The 26,738-nt window shown below is 37.6% G+C and overlaps 1 protein-coding gene across 14 annotated transcripts in view; it reads left to right on the forward strand.

Annotated features, from left to right (window-relative positions):
• atp2b2 (ATPase plasma membrane Ca2+ transporting 2) overlaps positions 1–26,738 on the forward strand; it is a 119,001-nt gene that overhangs the window by 46,364 nt on the left and 45,899 nt on the right. For 11 of the 14 annotated variants that reach the window (XM_007549290.2, XM_016670381.1, XM_007549315.2 and 8 more), the window contains exon 2: positions 4,849–5,587. In XM_007549290.2, coding sequence (XP_007549352.1) covers positions 5,389–5,587 — 199 coding nt within the window. In that variant the 5' untranslated portion in view covers positions 4,849–5,388. The remainder of the gene's footprint in view (positions 1–4,848; positions 5,588–26,738) is intronic. The other 3 variants (XM_016670369.1, XM_016670366.1, XM_007549298.2) reach the window with 1 other exon arrangement.

Consider the following 26,738-nt stretch of genomic DNA (forward strand, 5'->3'; position numbering starts at 1 on the left):
AATTACATGTAGATAACATGATAACATTATCATATACATGTACATCCCCGTAAATTCGCCATCTTAGGAGGCCAAAAATAATACATTTTTAAACCGCTCTGGAGTGGATCAGAACGCTGGTTTCATGTTTTGATGTGAACATATGAGCAAAGTATTTTTTCTTTTTCTTAAAAAAACAATGATATCAAAGCTCCATCTGTCTCAATCCCGCATACGCCTCACTTTCACAAATAAGAAACAAGGTGCCACCAAGAGGTCCGGCATACCAAATACATTATTTTCTGCGGTGTGGGCAACATTTTAAAAATTATTTACAGAAAATATACTGTCTCTGTTTAGACAGGACCTACATTCAGGAGCTAACACTGCACCTAGCCTTTGCTTTGGCCTTTTCTAGAGTTCCTTTCTATATCACTCTTTCAATATTTTGTGATTACTCCTTTGTCGTGGTGGATGGGGTTGAAATACAGAAACAGTTTGTAGGAGCTACATTGTGAAGAGAAGTTCACTGTGTTGAAATGACTGGACTTAGAATGATCATGTCAGCCATGCAAATCATTCTTCTCTGCTTTTAAACTTTTGTCACCTTCTCTTTAAATGTCCCATTTCCTTTTTGTGCATTTTTTTACAATCTTCTCTACAAATCATTGCAATTCAAACAAATGAAGCTATCATCGCTGTTTATCCATCTTCATTTTGATAAAGCAAGGCTCTACTGTAAACAACCATACTTAGATTTTACTTAGCAGATGTCGTGGCATAACCTGCACAGTTCCTTCTTCCACATTTTTCTTATATTCAATCTGAAAATAACTCATTCAACAGATTTCTGGAGATTAATACTAAAATAAAGGCTCTTGTCATCCTTCTGTCCTTTATTTTTTGTGATTTAAGCCTTGTCTGCTTTCAGGTAATCTGTCAATGCAAGCATATTTTTAGCAACCGCACATATGTGAACATATCCTGCATCTACAGAAAACATGGCAGTGTACTTGTTGTTGAGTCAGTTTTTCTAATGGCCTGGGATTATATTCTTGTCATTTTGTCACTAATCACCAGTTGGAGATCACAGAAGCTTTGGTTGGCATAAAGTTTGGACTTGTTATCCAGAATAACCCTCTACATTGACTGAGACTGTTTAGATACAACACAAAAAATTAAAGAAAAATCTGAGCAGTACAGTTCTGTACTGGCTTAACACTCCAAAAATAAATGCATAAGTAATTCCTAACCATTTTGCTCATGCACATATGATACATTAGTATTCACAATTATTATTTTATTTATGGGAATTGTACTTATTATTTCAAAGACAGACTGTTTTACTTCACTGTAAATCTTCCATTTAAGATGCCCACAAGTTCTCAGTTCGGTTCAGATCAGCTGAGGAAAGGGTCAATGTCATAAGTGTTTTTTTTGTCTTTTAGCACTTTTTCTGGTTAGCAATGCAGAGATGCAGTAGTTGGATTTATTTTAATGGAGCATTGTCCTGCATAAAAAATATAGTTTTTATGAAAGATGCAGACATCCTGTATCACTGCTTGAAGAAAGCACCTTCAAAAAACTGGCAGAAGGTTTGATTTTAAACCTATTGTCAACCTAAAGAGATCCGTCCAGCACCTCTTTGATCATGCCAGTTCATACCAGTACCTCGCCTCCCCTTGCTGGCGTCTGACTCCAAGTGGAGCTCTGTGGCCATTATTGATCCAGCCATTGGTCTATCCATCTGGTCTGTGAAGTCACTCTCATTTGATCAGTCCATTAAACATTTAAAAAACATCTGTTTTCAGATATTTCTTGGCCCAGTTGTGGCACTTTAGCTTATGTGTCTTGTTTGTTGGAGGTTGGGTTTCAGCCGTCCTTACCTTGGCGGTAAGGACCAATGTCTCTGAACCCTGAACATCTTGTACTTTTGGATACTTTAGGTAAGTTGGAGGAATTGAATATAACGGGTAGCTTCACGCTTGATTCTTCTCAAAAACTTTGCAGAAAAATTTGCATCTTTTCCCCTCTCTTGTGACCCTGTTGACGTTTTTGCAACAAAATATTTGAAAAGTCAAAAATGACTGATTCAGCACTCTTGAACTTGCTAAGATATTAGGGCATGACCACAAAACCATCAGAATCAGCAAAACCTTTTTTGGCCCATCTTGCCTAAAGTAAAGAAGCTACTTACTAATTATCCACACCTCGACATTGGGTCTTTGACCTGCTTAGGCCACACCGTCCCTCATTATACATGTAGCACATGCTGTGCTGAAAACATTCTGCTTTATCTAACTTGGAGTTAGAATATATGACTAAAATTATGATATGGTGAAAAAGTAATGAGGACGTGTGCAAAACATTAGCTTCCATCTTTACAAAATGCTGATTTGGCTTATTATCATTGTCTGACATTTTCACTTCAAAATGGGTCAGACATTAATAAGCAATAATGCATCTTGTGCATCTGCCTTCGTTCCACATATGTTTATCCACATGCTGGCAAACTCTGACCGTCCTACTGTGTCAAGGTCATATATTGCTGCAGGGGGGGGAAACAACTGCACCAAACCATAAAAAACTGGGGAACATTAAGATTTCTCATGCAGCTACAGTGCAGAACTGAAGATGGGCTAAATCAAAGCTTTATCAGCTTACGCCATTTTCAACAGCTGTGTGATGCATAGCTCGCTCTGGATGTTGCTGAATACTCAACCTGAAACAAAGTCAAGCTGAATGTAAACATCCAGAGGGGATTTCCCAACAGCTGCGCTTTTATGTTGTATTCATGTAAAAATGCCTCAACAGGCTAAGTATGAAAAACATTGCTTTTTTTTTATTCTCAAATATCAGCACAGTTTTATTGAAAACATATTAGACTCCACATTAACAATTTGTAGTTTTTAAATGTTATATAATTCGTCCTTCCGTTCGGCTGGTGGCTGTATCCACTCATCCTTTAATAATAATAATAATAATAATAATAAAAAAAACAAATCTGCAGTGTGTTCTAGAGTGGTCACTTTTTGTTTCCACTGATATTTCGTATTTGCGAGCTCACACTAGTCGGCCTGTGTTTGGTTTCTCTGCTCTTTTGTCGGATCTGTTATCTAAAAAGGTCAAGTGTATGTTGGTGTTGCAACATTGTGGCTTCTAGAGAACCTCAAAGCAAAGTTATTTACAGATGATGGAGAGACACTCCAGTCACTGCAGGGTTCTGCAGAATACAAAACTGGAAGCTTTGATTCCAGGTCCCCCTCTGTGTGGGTGGGTGGTGATAAAGGGCAACAGTGAGGTAAAAGGTTCACTTTGAATAATATTACTAATGATGAACCTTTAAATAATCTGGTGAAGACTTGATTAGAGGGGCAAATGCTGAGTCACTGATGCCATTCTTGCAAACTGTACATAAAAACACACTGATCAGAGTTTGTGTGTCTGATCACAAATTTTGTTAAGCACTGACCTGCAATACAGATGTTACTCAGTTCTGTTATTTTTAATAGTAATACTTTTAGTAACTATCCACGACTGGTTTAACATGTTGCTCTAAATATGTTGTAATTTTTCTGTTAACATGAAAGTTTTTGTTTGTGATGCTTAAAAACTCATAAATTCAAAAATTTTATATCTTTGTACAATTTTTGCCATGAGACATTCAGGGATTTCTCACATGCATGAATGAATCAAAACCACTTCTCCAGGTGTGTTTTTGATGAGACGGTGACATTATTAAAGTCACATTGATATGTAGTTGATGTTGCATAATACGTCCTCTTAAGCTCTTCTAAAAGATAAACCAAATTTTCATTTATTCAATTAACTTCCTGAATCATTTGTTGTCTAATTCCATTTGTGGCAAACTACCTGAAATTACTTGATGGGTGCCTTCGTTTCCTTTCTAGTAGCTTTTTTGACCTTTTTGGGTTCCTGTTTTCAAACTCCAGCGATACTAAACATAGCTAGCTTTGAGTCCAAAAAAGATCAGATATTTAGCTACATAGCTGATTACAACATGGGTCAGAGAAGCTTAAAATTCTACAATTATGATCACAAGATAACGTCTTGTTGAATCCCTAGTATTAGATTATTGTAGCTTTATTGTGAACAGGTAGACTTAAGTTTAATCTACAGATATTTAAAATTATTCTGGCTCTATCTTATAGATCTATCTATAGCTTGTTCTATAAATGCATCTAAATGGCTTTGAATTAACTTTTTCAGTTAAGTACATTCTGCCTCCTTAGCTTTTCTAATAGCATTGTCGTTGCAGGACAGGATAACTGGTCCAGATTGATTAATGCCAATAATTACTTGACGACAATCGTGGGGAATGTGTCGTTCAGAGAGTGACTGCACAGAAAAGGTCAGTCACTGCAGAGTGCAGTAGCAGTTTACTTATTGGTGAGACAGCAGCAGCGGGTTCGTGGCTCAGCCCATCCTCCCTGTGACAGCGCAGCGTTACGTCCTGCATCCCTGCTCTGTCGTCAGAGGAGCCCCAGCCTCCCACCCGCGCACAACTCGGCTCCTCTCTGCACCAGAAAGGAGCAATCTCATCTCTCCTTGTCTTTTATGTCCTCGCTCACTCTCTGTCAGTTAGTGTGTGTACTCAGAATGAGGTTAGCAGCACCAGCAGCAGCAGTAGATAGAGACAGCAGAGGCACAGTTACTGCAGCAGCCAGGAGAGGCTGTCCTTCAGCTGTGCACCATCTACTGCTGCATTCACCCCTGCCCTGAGAACACAACGCTCATTCCTGTGCTCTCTTTCTCTCTCTCTCTGTGTTTCTTCCTGCTCCTTCTCTCACCTCTCCGAATTCATTTCTGGAATTCGACACCTTCTCTTTTCTTCCTCTTTCTCTGTAGCAGTGATGGGGAGGACCACCACGTAGAGACCGAGAGGCAACAAAGGCAAAAGCAGAAGAGCAGTAATGGGAAGCCACACATGGAGCGGGTCTGGACTGCAGCCGTGGTGAGCCTGAGAGCTACAGGACCTGAGACCATCATCATTGCCCTCCTCAGGACCTAACCACTTGGGCTGTCCAGCACCTGGATGCTCCCCATTTGTGATTTGCCACCCCCCTTTTCCTTCCCCTGTGCCGTTGCTCTCTTTCCTGGACTTTAGTTTTCTTTTTTTTTTTCTTTTTTTTGTGTTATTTTTCATCTGTTAAAATTTGCTTAACCTGAAACAGAGGCGTCTCATCCTTGGATTTTTTTTTTATTTCTTTTTGTAATAATCTTTATCCCCAAGAATTACTTGCATTTTCTTCTATTTTTTTTTAGTCATTATTGCCTGCTTGAAATTATTTTTAGATTTTGTTTTTTAATCAGACTGAGCTCTGTTGTGCAATTTTTCTTCAATAAGCAATAACAAACACTAATCCAACTGACTTGAAAGCTGACACCATGGGGGACATGTCCAATAGCGATTTTTATGCCAAGAACCAAAGAAATGAGGGCAACCATGAGGCTGGCTTTGGTTGCTCTGTTATGGAGCTGCGATCGTTGATGGAGCTTCGTGGCACAGAGGCAGTGGTCAAGCTCCAAGAGGACTATGGGGCAGTGGAGGGACTGTGCAAGCGATTGAAAACCTCACCCACTGAAGGTAAATCTATATTTTCTACTTGTCCACATGAAATGAGTAGTGGTGGTGGTGTGTTACATTAAACATCTTATGTTTAGAGAGAATACTGTTCGTGCACTACTGTGTAGTATGTAGCTATGCAAATTAATTCCTTACATTAGTATGTGCTTGTGTTTTTTTTGTTTTTTTTTAAATGCAACCTGTGATAGAGGTACATAGCTGCAGAAGTGTTCATGAAGCATTTGGAGAATACGTAAGCACAGCATCAGAATAACACATGAGGCTGGGGGATCCCATTTTAGGTGCATATGAAAAATTTGCGCTGTGCAGTGAGTGAGAAATCTGTTTAGTATGCACAGAAATATCTCTGGACAGTTTAGCCCACATCGCTCCCCTCCCCACCAGAAGCATCCCACCATCTCTGGTCATCTTGCTTTTCAGCCAATCAGGTGCAGATTTATTAAAGTAAAGGTACTGCTCCACGTGGGGTGGGCTGCAGGGTTTGCCACTGTGAACTGAATGTGGTTGGAATCAAAAGAGCAAGAAACATATTTTTTCTTTTTTTATTTAATGTTCTGCAATATATATATATATATATATATATATATATATATGTGTGTGTGTGTGTGTGTGTGTTTTTAATGTGATGTATAAATGTATTTTGGCACAGGGAGGCTATAATCCCATATGCTTAGTCACCTCTAGCCAAATTCTCTTTACTGTTCATGTTCTTATGTAATCACCATAACTGTGTGATATTTGAACTACTCAATTTACTTTGAAGTCTGACTTTCGAACTCCAGTCATGCATCATTGTCATATAGACACAACAGAGGAGACCAAATATATTCAGAAATAATTATTAACTAATTAAAATGTTGAACATTTATTCCCCCTTCAGGTCTCCATTTTAATTAATACTCATCTTTTTTGTTTGTTTTATTAGCATCTTTGCACTTCCATTTTGTTTTTGAAATATTCTGCTATGAAATGTCAAAAATTAAAAACTGTTCCAGTTACAAAAGATTAATTACAGAAATAACCAAAATTTAACTGAAAAGGAAAAAAATGGCTTTGAATTTTGACTCAGGTAAATGATCAGTTCTTAATCTTGAACTTACACAGCAGTCTGGTTTCTTGTAAGGGATACCCAGAATATATTTATGTATGGGTTTCTTTGAAGGTAATGCTGATAACAGCACAAGGCCGTCTGGTGATTCCTATTAATCATTTAGGGGCTGGATGGGTTGTCGAGCTACTGCTCGGTTTTCTAAGAATGGAGACATTGGGATCCTTGATTAGAAATCTGCTTCTTTTTAGAGACTGGTGGAAACATTGCTGTTCTGAGCTCTTCTAAGAGGAAACAAAGCTTGGGATTCAATTAAGCTTAACGATCAAACGAATGCAAAGAAGTTCGGGGTCATCTTTGCGAAAGTTAAAAAGCAAAGAACCAAAGTATTTTTCATCACAATCTCTGGGGGCACAATCATTGGTGACCAAAAGCTGTTAACAGCAATTTAATTAAAGTAATTTTGCAAAAATAGAGTGCATAGGAACTTCTAATTAGGTCATATAAACTAGGAACAAATTATCCTTTTGTTTTGACCTTTTGTTTACCTGGAACATATGTATGCAATAGACAGACTAGTTTTTTAGGCCATGAACCATTTGATCTGATTAGGCATGTCAATGTTCTACCATGGACAGTGATTTATGGGTTAGAGTAGTGAAAAATCTCCAAAACAAAGTGTTAGAAACCTGCAGCAAAGACTGTGATCTGTTTCTTGTGTGAGTCTCCACGATGATCATTTGACAAATATAGATGCCAACCAGGAGTGATGCCAGAAGAGTAGTTTTCAATTACAGTCACACGTAAATGTGTGACATTCACCATTCTCTACTAGAACTTTAATTGGAACCATGTGCTTTGACCAGATGAAGTAAGATTGAGATGCCTGTAACACAAACACTTCAAATTGGTCTGCTGTGAAGCGAAAGGATGAGTATTTGTTGAAGAGCCTAATACCCAATATAATGTAAGGGGGAGAATCTGTGATGCTTGATAAAGTGCATGGTATCTAAGTTCTTTGAAAAACCTTGGAGATTTTTAGAATAGCTTTTACAACAAGGTAATGATGATACAACAGATGTGACCAAATCAACACAAAAATGTTTTGCTTCGATCGAAAATAATGTTTTGTTAGATATGTTTTCTTCTATTCATGATGAATTTTTTGACTGATTTGTTAAAAGTTAACTCAACTGACCTAGACCCAGGAGTGAACATTAGTATCTGCAATCAGGAAGAAAGTTAATCACAGGATGACAGCAAGATGGTGAAAGATGGAGGAACAAATCCAAAAAGATTAGGATCCTTATTAAATATGCCAGCTTAACATTTCATAGCTGAACAGCATGTCACTATTAAAACCTTTGAACATTTTGAATATCTCTATGGAAGACTAGGTCAACTTCCTGATCAGTTTTTTGAGATGTTCAACTCAATGTGTTGCACGTAGATCAAAACAAAGGCAACACATTTTAGTCGGCCTTCAGGAACTTGAGCTCGACACAAGGGGAGCGACAAGCAACAGCAACAAGCAAATGTTTTCCACAACACACGAGACGCAAACGGTGACAAAAGTTGAACATGTGGGCACATTTACGAGCAGTCTAGACCCCCCAGTGAATGAGCAAAAAGAAACAAAGAAGACAATGATGGAAATGGCAGAACTTCTCCATTCATATTCTGTGATGTATTTAATGGACACACAGACTTTCTCTTCTGTGGTACCTTCTTAATGTCTCTTTCTGAGATCGTACATTATCAAGATGTGATGCATCTTTGCCATGTTTGATTTTTGTCTGAAAACTTCCACTGGTTTCCAATTCAGAACAGTCCTCTGTACCGCTTTATATTTACTCTGTAGAACATATGTGATGATGCTTGTTGTCATCATGTGTTTGTAAGTTGTGTCTCAGGAGGCTGCAGTTGACCCTGTATAAAATGCCCTCACTGAGGTCAATTTATTATCCTATGAGGCATGAAGACATAAAGCATCTGAAGTAATAAAAATGGTAAACCTACCATATCTTTGTCACAAGAAGAGGTTAAATGTATCTCGAGCTGCTGAAGAGAATGCTTAAGTATTTCTTGTACATTTTATGCTTGACTGCAATGAAGAAACCAGACATTCAAGAGCCACAATTCAGGGAAAATGCAGAACGGACAATGGTTTCTCTGGCTCTGATTCTTTGCTCTTCTTAGTATTCCCCTTCCTTGTACCATACACCTGCAGGCAGGATGCAGTTACGCACGTGTCACCTTGTAGGTAACGGTGAGGTGATGTCTTGGCTTTGCTGTCAGACAGCCAACAGGTTAATGGCATTGATTCTGTCTTGGGTTGGAAGCTAAGTTGTCAACCTAGATTTTAGTTTCCAAGAACGTGTTGTGAATGTGACCTGATTCTTTGATAAGAGTGAACTGCTTGGTACCAACAGTACAACTATTTCATCAAGCGAATGTTTAACGCAGTAATAATACATTGGAAGGTTTCTTTGGGTAGGGCACATTAAGTTTATAATAGAAATAAAAGCACTTCTATTTTTACTGAACCAGGATGAAGAAAAAGCACTTAAGTCATCAATACTATTTGATGTTGTGGTAGAGACTAAGAACGTACTCATCAAGATCTTTGCCAAAAGGGAATAGAAGGAATATGGGTACATGCAACAATCTTTTAACAAAAAAAATCTGCATACAAGACAAAAACACCTTTGTCACACAACTTACCACATATTTTTACAAGTTTGTGCCAAACACTTTTATATGTAGCTTTGTAATTTTTGTTCTGTTTGGGAACCTTACTCCGTTATGTGAACAGAGTAAGGGTTGGATCAAAAAACAATCTTGTGGTTTCATCACAAGATTGGAATAAAACCAATCTTGATCTAAATGCAACAAATTTAGATCTGTACCTTAACCTTCTTACACTGCAAAAACACAAAAGTATTTATGGTCTAGCTCCTAGTGGCAGATTATAGCAAGACTTTATAAGTGAAATAATCTTACTTAAAGACTTAAAACAGAGGTTCTAACTCAGAACATTGTGGTGGTTGAAATGTTTGGCCTGTGATTTACATTCCTGCAATAAACAAATGCAGGCATAACGTCGGTCTGAGAGCGACACGGTGTAGAGGAACGTAATTGTGAGTTTAATAATGAGCAGCACCAGGAACACATGTCGACACATGCAGTCTTGCAAGCAGCATAGTTCTCTGAAGAACATGCATGCAATGAAGAAGTGAGAAATGGTCCAGCTCCGGTCAACGTTCTGTTGGAACAATGGCTTTGTGCTGCCCGGTATAAAAATCCGTAACTACATAATATTAGTTTGACATGATGTGCATTATTTTCTTTGTTTGAAATTTCCTTTGAAATAAAGTTAATGCATGGATAGTGGTTCACAACTTTTGACTGCATTACCTAAATTAAAAAGGCTTTAATGCATATGTTTAAAAAATGAACTTCTACAAAATAGTTATTTTTATAAGTAGCAAAACAATCAGCTAATTTGAAGTGTTTAATTATGTTTGGGCCAGCAAGGGATCTCCAGAAGACAAATAGAAATATTGGGGTTTATTTGAATCGATTAAAACCACAACCTCAAGGCTCTCCATTGCTGAGTGTCGCTGCTAACATCGTTGGAGAGCTAACCACAACTCCTGCTCACGGCCCACCCACGTTACCGCCCATATTCACGTCCATGATAATGAGGAACAGACCATAACGGAGATGCTGCAAACTGAACCAGACATTAACCAGTTAGAATGAGACTTGACAACAGAGAAGCATCTGTTTGGCATAGATTATGTGGGAATTTTGTAGTTGTCAATTCCAATCCCTGCTTTGAAGAAATAAAACACGCTCAAGTTTGTTGTTTTATTGTGACAAATTTCAAACAAGCCTAAGGGATGTGAATATTTTTGTACGCTGCTCATCCAAAGCAGAGATTAATATTTACATTGCTGTGCTTACATTAGCTTAATGTAGATTTTGCGGTATTTGTCCGTTTCCTTTTCTCTGCTTCAGAAGGCTTGTCTTCCACTGTCCTTTTGCATCTTTCAGCCAGTCAGTCCCATTATAATGGCATCCGATTTGGACACTGAGCTTCTGTGACATTTTGTTGTGGTTGAAACAGGTTCCTCCTCACAATGCAGTGGCTGAAGCATAGTAGTTACTGAAGTACTGAACAGGCATTTAAAGGCTTGTCTGAACAATAGCCATTCTGAACACAAAGACTCCCTGTGTGGGTACTGACAGTGTTGTTTATTTCAATATGCTACTTTATCCTTTGTGATGTATTCTGTCACAATGACAAATTCTTTAGCAAAATATCTCACAACTCATTTATCTTAGGGATATATAAAGTTCTTTTGGGATTTAGTTGCTTAGAAATAACTTGTGAATTATTGGAATGGATAAATGATTTAGAGGATATGTGAAATATAATCTACCACTGTCCCCTGGTGGCAATATGTTTTGGTGTCAGATTACGACCTAGATTTTCTTTTCTGGATCTGGCAAATCTAGTGTTTTCACAGAAATGTATCAATGCTAACAGTCACAGTTGAACATGTCAGATTTTAGACAGGCCAACCAGGACTGGCTTTTAGATCAATTAATACCTGGTCCTTCACAATAAGTCACAGTGTGTCTTTTAGAATATCACTACGGAAAGCAACAAATTTTTTCTCTTCATTAGAATATTCTAGTATTAATATCTACTCACCTAAATCCTTTGTACTTCCCAACCTCTCCCTTTGGTTCCCCCAGACCTTCTCCCCATCAACCTTTTGACTTGCCCTTTATCTGCTTCTACCTCCCATCACTCTACACTTGCGACACCTTACGTCTCTTTCCTTTCCTTTCCTCCTTCGCTCCCATTTCTATTTTCGTGAGCTGGTCGGTCGCTGGCATCCCAATGGGCCAGTGTGCAGTGTAGCCTAAATAGACCTGCTCTACATCAATAACCTTCACCATGTCTCCCTTCTACTCGCACATCTTTCACAGAGTTAGTTGCAATGTGAAGAAATGCTGGGAAAGTAGCACATCGAGCTGAAGAAGTAGCACATTGTTTTCATGTGACCTTGACTGTTGACTGATGTTAATCTGTGTTTAGAGAAATAAAGACTGCACCAAATTTAGGTAGAATCTGAAGTATCCCTTTGTCATTCATCTAGCAAGTGACAAGAAGGGAATTGCTAATGCCCTACCTTTTGTGTTAGTAATGACGGTAATCATTGATCCCTAGAATACTTTTGTTAGTTTATAAATCACTGAATGGCTTAGAACCAAGTTACATTAAACCCCAGTTGTTGTTGTGTCTATCTTCCAAACCACTCTGGTCTTCTGTTTCTAGTCTGCTCTACATCCCTGGAGCCAGAACCAAACATAGAGAAACGACATTCAGCTTTTATTCAACACAAATCTGCAACAAACTTCCAGAAAACCACAAAACAGCTGAATCACTGAGTTCCTTTAATAAATCGAACCATTAGAATTGCCTTTGATTAGTAAAAAGTTGAACATTTACCAATATATTTGATGTGTATTTGTTTGATTTTGATAATGGCATTTGGCAAAATGTACTGTTTGCTTGTTTTACATGGTGACAATTTGATGTTTTATGGTGTAAAGTACTTTGAATTGCCTTGTGGCTGAAATGTGCAATGCAAATAAACATGACGTGACTAGCATAACACTCAATACCTCTTTTTTTAACAAAACCGATTTTTGATTATGCCTGCGATAACGCTTCAGAAATCTTTTTTTTTCTGACGCTTTGAGACATTGACATTGGATGAATTGGATTTTATCAACAGATGTCAAAACTTAATCTCCATAATAGGGATTTATAACCTAACTTCAAGAAGAGCAAAAACAAAAACAAAACTTGGGATAAGTGTGGCTTTTGGTGATCATAAAAAGTCATCCTTTGCATCAAAGCAAAATGAGTTGAAAGGGATCCTCTGCAAAACTTGAGGAAAAACATTTTAAAACAAGCATGAGGAACAACATGATTCCATCTGGAGGCCAAATTTAAACGGCTTATCTAAAACGCCACTGTAAACTGAGCACCATTGAGCAAAGGTCTCTATAACTCAGAGGGCAAAACTAATTACGAAGTTCATAACATAATTTTTACAAATGATCTATGGCCATCAAGAGTCATTGGAAATTTGAGGTTAGATAGCTCTAACTTGTGATGCGTGCCACAGAGTCTTCTTGCATCACCGTAAGTTTTCCTGATGCATGACATGGTTGTGCTAAATGAGGCCAGCAAAAGACAAACAATTAAATGGGCTTCTTAAATGTATCAGAGAAATGGCTGATTGCTAAGTAAGATTTATTTTCAGTTGCTGGTGAAGTGCGAGATCTTGGCCTCATCAGCTTATTTTAACAAGGTCAGCTATGTGTTAGCTCAGAATGCATCGATGTCTGATTTACAAATGCATCGTCGCGTTCTGTGTGACTGACTCCTACGCCATGTGGTTGCGTTGTTTTTATCTTTATAAAACTTTATAAAACTGGCTTCATTTTTCCTATGGAATTCAAATGTTAATGTATTATTTTGGTCACGTTGTTGATAAAGATGCTGAGTGATTGGGGGTTTACACTTGTTTTCAGTTGGCTGTATTTTTCCAATGTCATTCCCACAGACTGTAAGCATGTGCAGGTCAGTTTGAGCATCTGCAAATAAATTGGATATTAAATAATAAAAAAATGGTTTTCTTGCAGAGTTGGGAATCAAAAGACGTTTAATAGATTGGACATGCTTTCTGTTATTGTTTTCTTTTGTATTATCGTGCTAGTGCCATGCTGCTGTGATGACAGACTTCACTACACAGTGGTTAAATGGTGTTTTTTTTACTTCATGTTTTGCATCTGAATTATGTACACAGCTCAGGAAACTATTTGTCCCTTTGCTTTGCCACCCTCTGCCCTTCCTTTATATCTTCACACCCCTCCTTTCTGTTAATGTTTCACACACATTTAGCTATTATTTATTGTATTCTGTCTTTTTCCTTGTCCATTCGTATCCATTTTTTAATCCCACCTTTCTGTCTTTACCTCTTTTTATCCCCTCTCATCCATCCTCATCCATCCTTCCTCAATGATCGTACTAATCGCATCCTCCAGTTGTGGCACCTCACGCATGTTCCCCTCTGACGCAGTCTATTTAATCTCTGTCCCACAAGGGATCTCTCACATGGAACTGCAGTCTCCTTAATAAGGACAATTTCTCCCGCTCTTCAACTCCTCTGCTTCTCCTTTCCTCTCCTCTCCTCTCTCGTGTCTGCCCTTCCCTTTCCTTCTTTCCCCTTGTGACTCTGTAAAGGGGCTGGAAGAAGTCGGGGGGGGGGGAAAAAAACCCGTAGAGTGAAATGGGATGCAGTGAGAAAAGGAGAAAGAAATGACTCTCAGAGGACAATTATAAGTGATACACAGCCATTTTCCTCTGAGCAAAACCACTGTCGGCACAGAGTGTGCGTACACGTATAAATACATCACGCAGGTGATCTCTGCAGTGTAAAAGTAATGACCTTGAGGGAGACTTGCAGTATTTTGGCACAGCAGTCAACACTGCAATACAAAATGTATCAATGTAAGAAATGAGGTGAGATATCTTAAAGCCCCTTTAAAATCAAACTGAATTTCAACGTCTTCCTATGCAACTATGAAAAACCCAAACATTAAAATATCACAATTTTGAGTTTATCATGATATCGCTGCATAAAATGTAGATTTTAAAGAAAAAAAAAGAAAAGAAAAAAAAACAAAGAACAATTCATTTATTCGGTTTTCCAAACATTTCACAAGCACAGCAGACATTTTATAAATGCACAGCAAAGGAATTAAATACATTTTGTCCCAGAGTGTTTTGCCTGTGTTACTTCAAAAGTAAATTATTACAACTACTTTTAAAGTAATTTCTTCTTCAATTACATGTAATGATTACTGTGTAAAATAGAATCACAGCTAGGATATGTGAAATTTACTTGCAAAAGTAGTGTTCAACATTCCCGTCATCCAGTAGTATTTTATGGTGGGAATTAAATTGCAGTTCCCATCGGTATGTAGGTGAGCATTACTCACTGTTAATTTGTTAAGCTTTATTTCTGTAATTATAAAAATTCATGTGCGAAAGCTCAAGCTCTAGCTTAAATCAAGAGAAACAAATGTTTTGGTTTTTATGGGATCTTTTTTTTTTAAATTACAAATAAGTCAAGGTTTTCTGAAATGTTTCATTTAATATGTTTTATCATATTAAACGATGCTCATTGCAAATATGCATGAGCTTTAGAAATATTTGATCAGTTAATGCATTTATTATATTCTAATAAAATAGCTTAATAATTGTTATTACACAATATTGTGTTGTCAGTTGGTTTTAAAATTTTTTAAAATCATTTTGATAAACACTTTGATGTGTAGAGATTGTACTTACGCAGCGTGAAGTTAAAATGCACGACACACCTGGCTGGGAGCTGATTCTCAATAAATGAATAAACAAATACTTGTGTTTTTGACAGACTATATTCATATGTCGGCTATAAAGTCTGCAAGAAAAACTCAAATGGTATTTGGTGCTGGCTGAATGTGGTAGGGCCAGCTGGATTGGTTGGCCCTTCAGCTTTATTTCCTTGGACCCAGTGATGTTGACGCTCAACTTGTCTTTTCAAGTGAGGAATCAAGTTCTGCTCTTACATTATCTCTGTTAAGGACTATTGACATAAAACTTTCGCTCACTCCGTCTTTCTTTCTCCAGAAAGGACTTCACTGACGACTAGGAGCCCTCGAATATGCTTTGTTTTGGTGCCACTTTAAAAAGATAGCCAGAACACTGTGGGTTCTGCACTTTTTATATGCGACTTTCTGCACAAAGTTGGTTTCATTTAATGGTAACTGAAATGCCTGTGCCAAAGAGTTTAGGTATGAATTCATACCTAAACATTGGATTAAAATAAGGTATTTAAGACTTTATTTTGTAAATATCCCTTTTGCTCATTTCCCACATGTGACTAAAAAAAACTTCTAATCCAGTTTGAATATATTTCCTTAATTTTTCAATGGTCTCATAATGGAAAAAGTTGAATGAAGCAGAGAATCACTTGAAACTGCGTATCTGTCCTTATCTGTTAGGTAAGATAAGGATAGGTTAGGTAACATACTGAAGGTTGAATGCATTCACATGGCTCGCAGTTTGATATTTATTTTTGTTGTGTATTCACTTTGATACATTTCAGTAAAATTTAAAACAGGATTCGAGCAAGGTTTCACTTTAGGAAAAATGATCACTTTAATATTGAATAAGTTACTTCATAGCTTATAGCAAATGGGAGAAGTACATTTACAAAGTACATTTGTTGTCTAAAGTCTAGTCAGTGGGATCAGTGGGTGTTTCTAGTTTACTAAGCAAGAATATATTAATAAAGCTGTTGCTGACAGTTGACTATCATTGTCATGCCTTATTTAACAGCAGCAGATATTTTTCCCCAAATGCTGAACACACCCAGTTAAAAAGAAATAATGACTTTCAGAATGTTTCCTCTGAGATGGGTGATTATGTGCAATAAATCTGGACTTCCATAAAAGGGTTTGATGATGGTCTCTTGAGAGCTACATTGGGGGCTAGTTTAGCTGACAGTGATTAAGCATCGTGTTAGACAAATACATCTATTACCCACATATCTATTAAGCATCATGTCTGGTCTAAATCAAGGCAGAATATGCAGACAAACATATTTTTAGAGACAGATTAGTATAAACAGTCACACAGAAATGTCGGCCATCAGTGACGTCAGCTGCCCCATAGATGATTGATGGAGGTAAAGCCAGACTTCACTAGCCTGTTCTTATGGTGCCTGGTCTCTGAATCACAGCAGTCTGATTGTATAGTCTTTGTGGCTGTGCAGTTTATGCCTGAATTTATTAAGTATAACAAAAATTGTGGAAATTACACGTTGCCTTGATAGAGTCCACTGTTTGCCCTCATCATTCTGATCTGAGACTGTGCAAAGCAAAGCAATTAGAAATTAGTAGCTTTGCTCACGTTTTAGCTGGATTTGCAGATTTGAGAGTGAAGACTATATTTTGTTCTTTTCTCACTCTGTTTTTTTTAACAAAACATTTTTTTTCCCCCCGTGTGGTGCAGAACAACCAAGATACAGTTTTATCCTAAAGAAATGGTCACTATTTCTTAAACAGATACAGTGTTGCACCAGATATGGTGCTCATTTACTTAAGCATAGCAAATACTACTTTGAGTTTGTTGGGGGGAAAAAATCAGTCAAAGGAACAATCAAGTATGCTTTGTGTTATTTGTCTCGTGACGAGTGGAATAATGGCATCTAATACTAAGCATTTTCATTCTTGCCTGGGAGAAAAGGGTTACTACTGCAGCGATAACACTTAGCCAAAGGCACAGAATCAAAGAGCAAAAATCAAAACCTGTTTGATGTACAAAAAGACATAATTCTGACTTTTGTCATAATCTATTCTCTCAATTAAAAACAGTTTGGAAGTCCAGGCTGTCTTAAAAGGGTAATTTTCTGCCCCACTCCTTTTCTAACGCTTGTAGTTCATAAAAAGACATTTTACTTTGTAATAATTTGTTATACTGTCTGTTGGCATTAAATATCAGTTCGGTTTATGAAGGAAGAACTGTTTTGTTTGCTGTTAGTCAAAGCCCAGTAGTCAAAATATTTGGAAAGAAAAAAAACAATTAAAGTTCTACTTAAAAATGTATTCTCACTGCAAAAGTCCCTTGGTCAGCCTTTTTTCGTTTGACGTAACAACCTACATTTCCTATAGTTGGTCTGTCTGGGGGAAGCAAACTCTTTTTAAAGCAGACCAATGTGTCACTCATGAATACACCCCAAGTCAGTTTTTTTTGTTTTGATCTAGAGTGCAATATTCCCAACTAGTCTGAGAGAGTATGGGATCTGAATTGAGCTATTTCCAGGTCTGTCATCATGAGGCAGGTGCCAAACGATCAAATGGTTATTTAAGATGAGCTTTCATTGTGGAGACAGAGGACCCACCCAGAGGGTCATACATTTCTAGTGCGTTCAACCAATTTAGCACTAAATATGACTGGGTGATACGGCTCAAAAATAAAATCCCAAATTTTGATTTTAATCTTTTTTTTTTTCTCTATCTCTCTTTCTTTTTTCTTAAATACAAATACAACATGTTTTTAAAAAAGAAAACTGATTCTTATGTCAATTATCCCTTCTGAAAGTTGACCCGAAGTCAAAGTCCAACTAAATACAAGCTGTAAAACGTGTTTTAAAAACAACGTGGCTGGCCGTGGGCAGGCTGACATCACGCTAAACTACACAATCCCAAGGAGTGCTTAGGTGAAAGAAAAGCAAGTTTTTCCAAAAATTAGATGTTTATATGCAATTAATCAATAAAATAGATTTACTGCCAGACGGACATGGCAGTCATCTTGAACTGAATCAAAACTCTCCTTAGTGATTGTCAGATCAAGAGAACCAATATTCTCTGATCTGATGAAACAAACTGTAACTCTTTGGTTTGAAATCCAAGTGTCATGTCTAAAAAAAGCTCTGCTCATCACCTGGCCAACACCATCCCTACTCTGGAGCTTGGTGGTGGCATCATCATCATGCTGTGGACATTTATTTTATGGCAGAAAATGGGATACTGCCCAGCTAGAGTTCAGACTTCAATCCAATTGAATATTCCTGGAAAGACTCAAAAAGAATCTGTACCAATGTTGCCCAACCAGCCTGACTGAGCTTCGATGAGCTGCAGACAAAAGAAGTAAAACGCACCCAGAGCCAGATGTGCCAAACATGTAGAGATATAGCCAGGAAAACTTGAGATTCTCATTCCTACCAAAGGTCCTTGAACTTAGGTGTGAACATATATCGTCTTTTATTTTAAAACATCAACATTTTCTTGCAAATTATTATTATTATTATTATTTTTTTTATATTTTGTCATTATTGGCTACTTTGTGCACGCTTTTTAAAAAGCAAACAATACTCAGTTCATCTTTAGAATCATTCTGTAGACCTGTTAATAAAATAAAAAAATAAATAAAGCCATGTTAATTCCTTCCAGTGGTCCTTTCTGAGGAATTAACAGTGTTGCAGCTAATCTGAATCTGTTAAAATTAGGAATTTTTTCTTTCTTTTTTCTTTTTCTTTTTTTTTTTGAATGGAATATAGCTCAGAGCCGCTAGTTCTGAGAATATTTATTGTTGTCGTCCATTTTAGTTTTTTTAAATTTATTTATTTTTTTTAGATTTCCTTTTGTTTTCCTTGTTCTCAGGACAAACAAAAAGCGTTTTATTTTTACTACTTCAGCTACACTCCTGGCCACGTATATACGGTGTGCATCTCAGTGTGTTGATTTCCCTTACCTATCATGACTATTTCATTACTCTCTCTGGTAGTTTGAATTTTAATAGCTGTCCCTATTGTGTTGTGCTTATCTGAGCCCCTGGGCGAAACCAGAGACTGACACCCAGATGGGAGACCGCAGATAGACCACTGTCACTCTCCCTTTCAGCCTCTTGGCCTCGGATGCTCTCTCTTTTCACTCCCTGGGGGAAGGCTTGCTGAGATGATCCTGTGTTTGTATGGAATTTATTTGTGTGCAGATGAAAAATTTGGTTCGTGTTTTCTATGGAAATGGCTGGAAATTTGGCCGTGGAGCCAAAATTAGTTGATGTTTGATCACTTTTCAGCGCAGTTTTTTTTTTTTTTTTTTATTAGTAGTATTTAAATATTTTTTTACAAAAGAAAATAAGCCATTCATGTCTTTGTAGTTTCCTAAAAAAAATGTATTTAAAATTACAATTAATCTTGCAACTTTATGCTTTATAAATACTGACGTACGACTTACTCAGTAATACAGAGCTGTGCAGAGGACTTTTTCTCCTCGGATTGAGAATTTAGCGGAATAACATGGATGAATAAATGAGTGAAAGATAATGATAATGAATGGATGAAAACTAAGGAGTGATTCTTGGATAGCCTATGCTGACTACATGGTTGACCAGTCTGGAATTACAGGATGATGTTACTGACCCCATTACACTTTGTCTTTATCACCAAGCAGTCGTGTCCAAACAAACCCTGACTATCTCTTTTCTTTTCTTTACCACGCACAAACACACCTCTGGTGCCCTCAGACTGCCAGTAAACAGATGTCTCATTAAAGTTTTGTCCACATGTCGGGCAGTCGGTCTGGTTAGAGTTACAGTGTTTGAAGATCAGATGGTGGAAAAAAAGATACAAATGACTAATAAAGTCAATAAGCAGGCAGTAAGAAGGATTTTATTACTCTTTGTATTTTCATCGCAGAGGCTTGAGTAAAAACATTTACAGTTGGTACCTGCAAATAAACACAAACTGTATTAAAAATACATTACTTTTTTTGGTGTGTTGGGCATAAAATCAGGCTAAACTGAACTTATTGTAGGTTAGTAAAGTTAACCAAAATTATTTCTGCTAAATACCAGAACAATTAACACTTTTTTTTTTCCAAAGATTTTTCTTTTTTTTTTCTTCCTTTAAACTATTAGGAGGAGCTGCAATGATGTTGTCATGCCCTTATAGGATTCTCATTGGTTACGTCACAAAATCTGAGGTATTTGGAAGCAACATCTCTCAAACTGCTTCCTTTATCATATCATGGAAAATTTAAAAGAAATCACACGAGGCATCAGGAACACCCTATGCACCTCCATAAATCCTGGTATTTTGGTACAAAACATGGTGTCGTAAGGACACTGGTGTCTTTCTTGCATCCATTTTGGTGGTGACATGTAAGGGTCAACCTGGTAATAGATGAATAGAGGAAATGGGGGCACCTGCAAGCCTGACAGTACCATAATGCACAAAATGGACACCATCATAAAGAAAGAACATTATGGAAATATTAAAGTAACATTTTAAGACATTAGCCATAAAGTTTAGTCCTTAGCATGGATGGGTCTTTCTAATGGACAGTGAACCTAAGCATAACACAAAATGACTTACAAAGTGCCTTAAAGACAACAAGTTCAATGTTTTGAAATGGTCTTCACAAGCCCTGATTTCAGTCCTATAACTTTTTGCAGGCAGAGATGAAACGGTGTGTGTGAGCAAGGAGGCCTGCTAACCTGAATTAGTCGCATCTGTTCTGTCCAGAGAAATGGGCCAAAATTGTAACAAACTGAGAAACCTGTGTGTGTGTGTGAGAGAGAGATGGCCATATATTTGGTCTTTTCAGTCCACTCTTCCATTTCTCACATGAGTCAGGCTCTTGGACCACAGTATCTGACAGCAAAACTCACCCACTTGTGCAGCTGCCCCCACAGGCTCAAATACACACACACAGGCTCACTTTATTTTCTGCATTGCAACATACATTTAATTTGGTTTTTGGAAGACAGATGAAGACCGTCCTTATTTGTGTTCTCTTGCAGAAGAAAGCACAGAAGAAAAGTTTTATTTAGTCGGTTCAGTATTTGGTTCAAATGTTCAAATGAAGCTGTTAATTGGTCTATTATTCCACATGTAACAAGTCTTATAGGTCAGTTGGTGATTGTCAGAATGTGTGATTTTAGTTTTTAAGGTTCAGAGCAGTGCATATTTAAAGTGAAACTAACCCCCAAATCAACATTGTCTTATTTAGGGTTTTATTTTGATGTTTCCGTGCATATCTTGATATTTTCTGACTGTTGGTGAAGGTATGGCGTTGAACGGATGACTGTGTCAGACTGCCTGCAGTACGGAGGAAGCGGGAAAGGCTAAAGGCAACTCTTGCAGCTGAGCTGAAGAGCGTTGTCACCATAAAAGTTTCCCACAGCACAGAAAAAGAGTTGCTAGATTTATCACTAGTTGTTTTGAAAAACAACAACTAGAGGAATCTGGAAAAATCAAAAAATATAGCGATAAAGTAGATAAGTTGACAAAAGTACTTATTTTGTCCTGATCACAGCCCCACTCACCCTATCCACTCATCCCCACTCTCGTTTCTGTCTCTTGGCTAAGCCTTCCTTTCTGAATTTTTTTTCTTAATTTGCCGGGGTCGGTGTTTAGTTTTCTGAGGGGTGTTACTTACACTTTCACATCTGTTTGTCTTCTATTAAAATAAATAAATACTATAGTAAAACTTATGTGCTACCACCCACAGTACATTTATAATGTAGCTTTGTATCACAAACCACATTGTCACTTTCCTCTCCATTAACATTTAAAAAGGGCTGTCCTCTGGCAGAGAAATGATTTATTCACGTATGTTGTGTTCATATGAGTTCATATGTCCAAGTGACCCAGTGACTCAACATGAAATCACTTGTTTGTTTCCATGCAATGCAGTATATTTGCTTGAATCTTTGGCCTTTGTGACTGTGACCGCTCAATGCCCAGCGGTCAAATACCGCATGAGTTGGTGTGATGACAACAACTGACATCAACTCGTCCCAAAGAGAAATGGCCTTCTACCACAGAGTGGGGGATTGTGCTGAAGTTTATCCTTAATCATTAAAACAAAGCAAAAATTGGCAAGGAAATTCTTAACGTAAATACCTACGCATGGTCCTCAAAAACAGAGAAATTTGTTCTTTCTTATACGTTGCCAGAATGTAAGGTTGTCGTTTTGTACTAGGATTCCTTGTTTGGGGATTCTTCCAGTTTGTTCTACACACATTCCATATAGAACTTTTTTCCTGTGTGGTACCAACTATTATATACAAAACTTACTGTGAGAGGACTTTCCGAATGTTCTGCACTGGAATTCTTGAGAACTGTGAAAATTTATGGCAAGACACAAAACTTTGATCTTGTTCTTCCCACCTTGAGTAAAGGAACTATTGTCTTTTCTTCTGAAGTTTGTAGGGGTGGGCATTTATCATACTGTTTATTGTGTTAAACTTCTTTCCATGACAAGACTTTTCATTGTCACAGTAAATAGTTTGACTATTTTCTCCGCTGTTTGTTCAATTAAAGCATCAGTATTCATCTGAAAACACAGTTAAGGTGTGCACTTTAGTGGTCACACATTCAGCGGTCACCAGCTGCAACACCACACACTGATGTGTAGGACGATGGACCTTTGCAGGCGTTGTGGAGCACCATGCAGGTACCCCCCATGATCTGGTCCTTTTGGGGTCCTGCTGCTGTTCTGGGCTGGTACCTGACACTTTGTGGGGGGTTTTCCCTGCTTTGTGCTGTGCTGGCTTGTTGCCAGAGGTCCTGGGCCCCTGAAGGGACTGGGTCCTAGGTTTGATCTGCAAAGTGGGAGATAGTGGTGTGGCTGCTCTTGGGTTGATACCTTGCCTGTCTGCCTGAGGCTGCTGTTACCTTTAGAGCCAGATCCACCTGTGCTTTGCGGCTTTTGCGTGCTGAGTCTTGCAGGCTTTCCACCATTCTCACTATCGTGCACCTCCAGGTGACAAACTGGCTCACATACACCCACACAATACAAACACTTATTTTTACACATACACTCATCCACCCACACATACACACCCATGCACCGACTCACAAATAATCCAAGTGGTTGAAGGTCATACAAGCCACACACACACACACACACCCACACATACACACCCATGCACCGACTCACAAATAATCCAAGTGGTTGAAGGTCATACAAGCACATGTTTCTATTACATCAGTCTGGCCTGCTGGATCCATACTTGATATAATAGTCAACCATGCAATTTGAATTATGTCTTGGAATATCCTGGCGCATTTCGTAAACCAGCTTCTTTAAATGGGATGCCTGAAATTTAAAATACAGGAAATGCAAAAAAAAGAAGTCATGTTACAGTGAAAAATGACAATTTTATAACAAATATTTATGAAGTAATCAAATCAGGAATAAAATTTGAATCCAAGGAATGAAGATTTTGACTGCCAATTTCTTGCAGGGAATAGAAATGTGACCAAGAAATTAGCTAAAAACAGCAATAAAAAATATGGCTAGAGGAAGAAATAAAACAAGAATAAGCTGACTCTAACACAAGAACACAAATAGGCAGGATCAAATTCAATAAATTAATATAATAAGATCAAGACTAATGTAATAGCTTGTTGTAGAGAGCCTGAGCTGATAATTTTTTTAATGTAACCAAGAGAATCAAACATATACTAAACTTGACCAAAAACTTGACCATTCCCAAATCTGAAAAATCAGAATTAGTTGAGACAGGGAAGGGAGACATTTTTGGTGTATTTTGTAGTTAACAAGACATTTCAGAAATACTTTTCAGAAATAATTTTACTAAATTAAACATTTTGTATAATTTTCCTGATAACTGTGCTGTTGATGGAAATTGAGATATCACCACATCACTTTAGTCTTCTCTGTGTTTTTCTGCATGTGCACATGTGCCCACACATTCCCTTTCACCAAAAACGGACACACAAAACCGGCACTTACTTACATATTCACACATTCTCCAAGGTTCAGAGTTGTGGGTATTTCTGTTCTCTGAGTGGGATGCATAGTGTTTCCATGGAGATCTATTTTTAGCCCCTGACAAAAAAAGGGCAACTGTTAAAATATGCCATCATATTCCCTCTGAATTAAAAAGATCCCATTTTGCCTCACGCAAGCATGAAGGCATAAAGTTTTGTCTGAAAATGGGATACTAGGAAGGCTGCCTTTGACAAACCAGATATAGATAACACTCTGCTGGGCTTCCAAGAACAGTTTTGTAGGTAGTCAGAAATCTTACAGAAATGGAGGAGAATAAAGACCAATAAGTGTTTTGTGAGAAAATTATTCAAAGGGTTTTACGTGTGCTCTTCTCCGTTACATGATGTTAGGCCATATTTTATGCAACACTGGAACAAAAAGTCAATAATGATCAAAATACTTATTGGAAAAAAAAAAAGAAAAGTATTTTAGAAATGCAATATTTGTGATGAAAATCTTTGAGGGATCTTGTTGAAAATCTGTACCAGACAGGATGAAGGCAGTTCTAAAAGTAACGGGGTGCTATGTCCTACCATATGTTACATATTAGTTAGCATCTTGCATTTTAATCACCCCACAAATGTGTTTTGTAGTTACTATTAGTAGCATTTAAGCATCTAAATTATAATTGTGTTTTCTTTCCTCAAACAATTTTAGGGGACATCAGTAAATTGTTTTGTAAAGTAAGCATTACCGAACAATATTTCAGAGTCAAACATCACACAGAAGTAATTAAAGGAAAAGTAAAAAACTGAATTCAAAATCCAGTTGCTTGTGGAATTGGATTTTCTTAAAATGTGCTTAAATCCACAAGCCCACAAGTGTACTCAAATATGGAGAAATGTGCATTGCTGATTGAAGAAAGTTACACAAGTACAGCACTTGTTTTTTTTTTTTTTAATTATTATTTATTGCTATTGTTTTACAGCAAAAAAGTTTTCTTTGTTCTCTTGTATGTGGTTTGAATATTGGTGAGAAACTCCAAACTGCAACACAGTGAAGCATAATACACGATGAATAATGATTCCAACATAGATTGCTTTATAAAGTGAAAGCATCAACCATGTATTTTAATTCAAAGGTACCCTTCAATTGATACCGTTCTTGATTATTAAAGGTTAAAATAGTGATATTTCTATGGGTTTTTCCACTAAGGAGTGAATGTTTGTGAATGTGGCCGAAAAGGAAAGAAATCTTGTATTTGATGTCTTCTAGACAGAACTAAAAAAATGGCAGGGACTTTGAAAAAATTGCACCCTAATATCTGTAATCATTATATGTGCCTGTGCACGGATATTCACAAACATTACTCGTCTGTCATCTATGCTTTTCTGTGCAGGCACTGTGTATGCATGCACTATGTGTGTGTATCTGACCAATGGTAATTGGCAAATATAAGAGCTCAGATGTTATCATGTGATAGTGTAAGCAACCACAGGCATGCTGGCGCAGCTCTCTTACACACAAAACAGCCCAAGTAGCTAGTCACGACTCACAGACCCGGCCATACACGCACATGCATTCACACAGAGATGTTTACATGTTATGTAAAGAAGGCTTCTGTGGAGATCAATGGAAGAGCATGCCAGGTCGTCTCATAGAAATAATTAAAAGTGAATAGCTAATGATCCTATTTATAGACTGATCTATGTGTAACCAGCACAACACAGGAGCTAGGAGACATCCTTCCTTCTGTCTACTGTGAGCCATGTTAACATTCCTTTCTTTAATGTTCCTGCTCTTTTCCAACATCCTTCCCCTCGTTTGATTTGCTGAAGCACCGGTTATTTTCTGCAACAGTACCTAGTCCTCTCACCTGTCGTATGCATTTAGATGTGAGCGTTGTCAAGCAGCAGCGATGTTATCAGGTGCAATCCCGGGCCAATCCTGGGAGACCCTGTGACGCACTATGCATGACATAAGGCAGCTGTAACGTGCATTGTTGTGTGGGAGAAAGAGAGAGAGCTCCCGTGAATACTTGCCAATGCTTTTGTGTGCAGTCAGCAGCAAGACAATGATTTAGCACCGAAAAGCAACATTAATTATGTTGGCTACAGTTAGAGTCCGACTTGGTATTGCAACTTAATATAATATTCAGAGATTTCTTAAAATGTGATGTAAATGTAGTTTGCAGTGATGGACTGTACAATATGTTTTGACCTTCAGTCCTTCAATCTTTTTTACTTCTTCTCTGTAAGGCCAGGATGTCCAGTTGTTAAATAAAATACCTCTTTTATTTGATTATTTATTATGTGTTTTAATAGCTAAGTGAACAGAGTCGTGGGTCTTTCTGTTGGTAATTTTGTCTCAGCCAATATATCCTTTATGCTAGGACAAACTGGGTTTAGCCATATTTATCTTGTTAACGTTAACATGGCACTGCTCAGTCATCTGCTCAAACCCCATCTGTCTTATTTGCTTACTGAACAATTTGAACACTTGAGTGTTTTCATGGGGTGTTTGAAAAGGTGTAGGAGCTGACAGATGTAGTCATCTGCCCAATTATGAGTGAGACAATATACACTGTGTAACAACTGCATTGGTTTTAGAGTTTTAGAACCAATTCAATTGTTTTGATGTGGTGCAATTACAGTGTTTACACACAGGGCCATAATTTATTTTAAAAAGACTAAACCCAAGTGCAAAAACCATTTTCAG

Source organism: Poecilia formosa, unplaced genomic scaffold (assembly GCF_000485575.1).
Source record: "Poecilia formosa unplaced genomic scaffold, Poecilia_formosa-5.1.2 Scaffold2, whole genome shotgun sequence".
NCBI classification, from domain to species: domain Eukaryota; kingdom Metazoa; phylum Chordata; class Actinopteri; order Cyprinodontiformes; family Poeciliidae; genus Poecilia; species Poecilia formosa.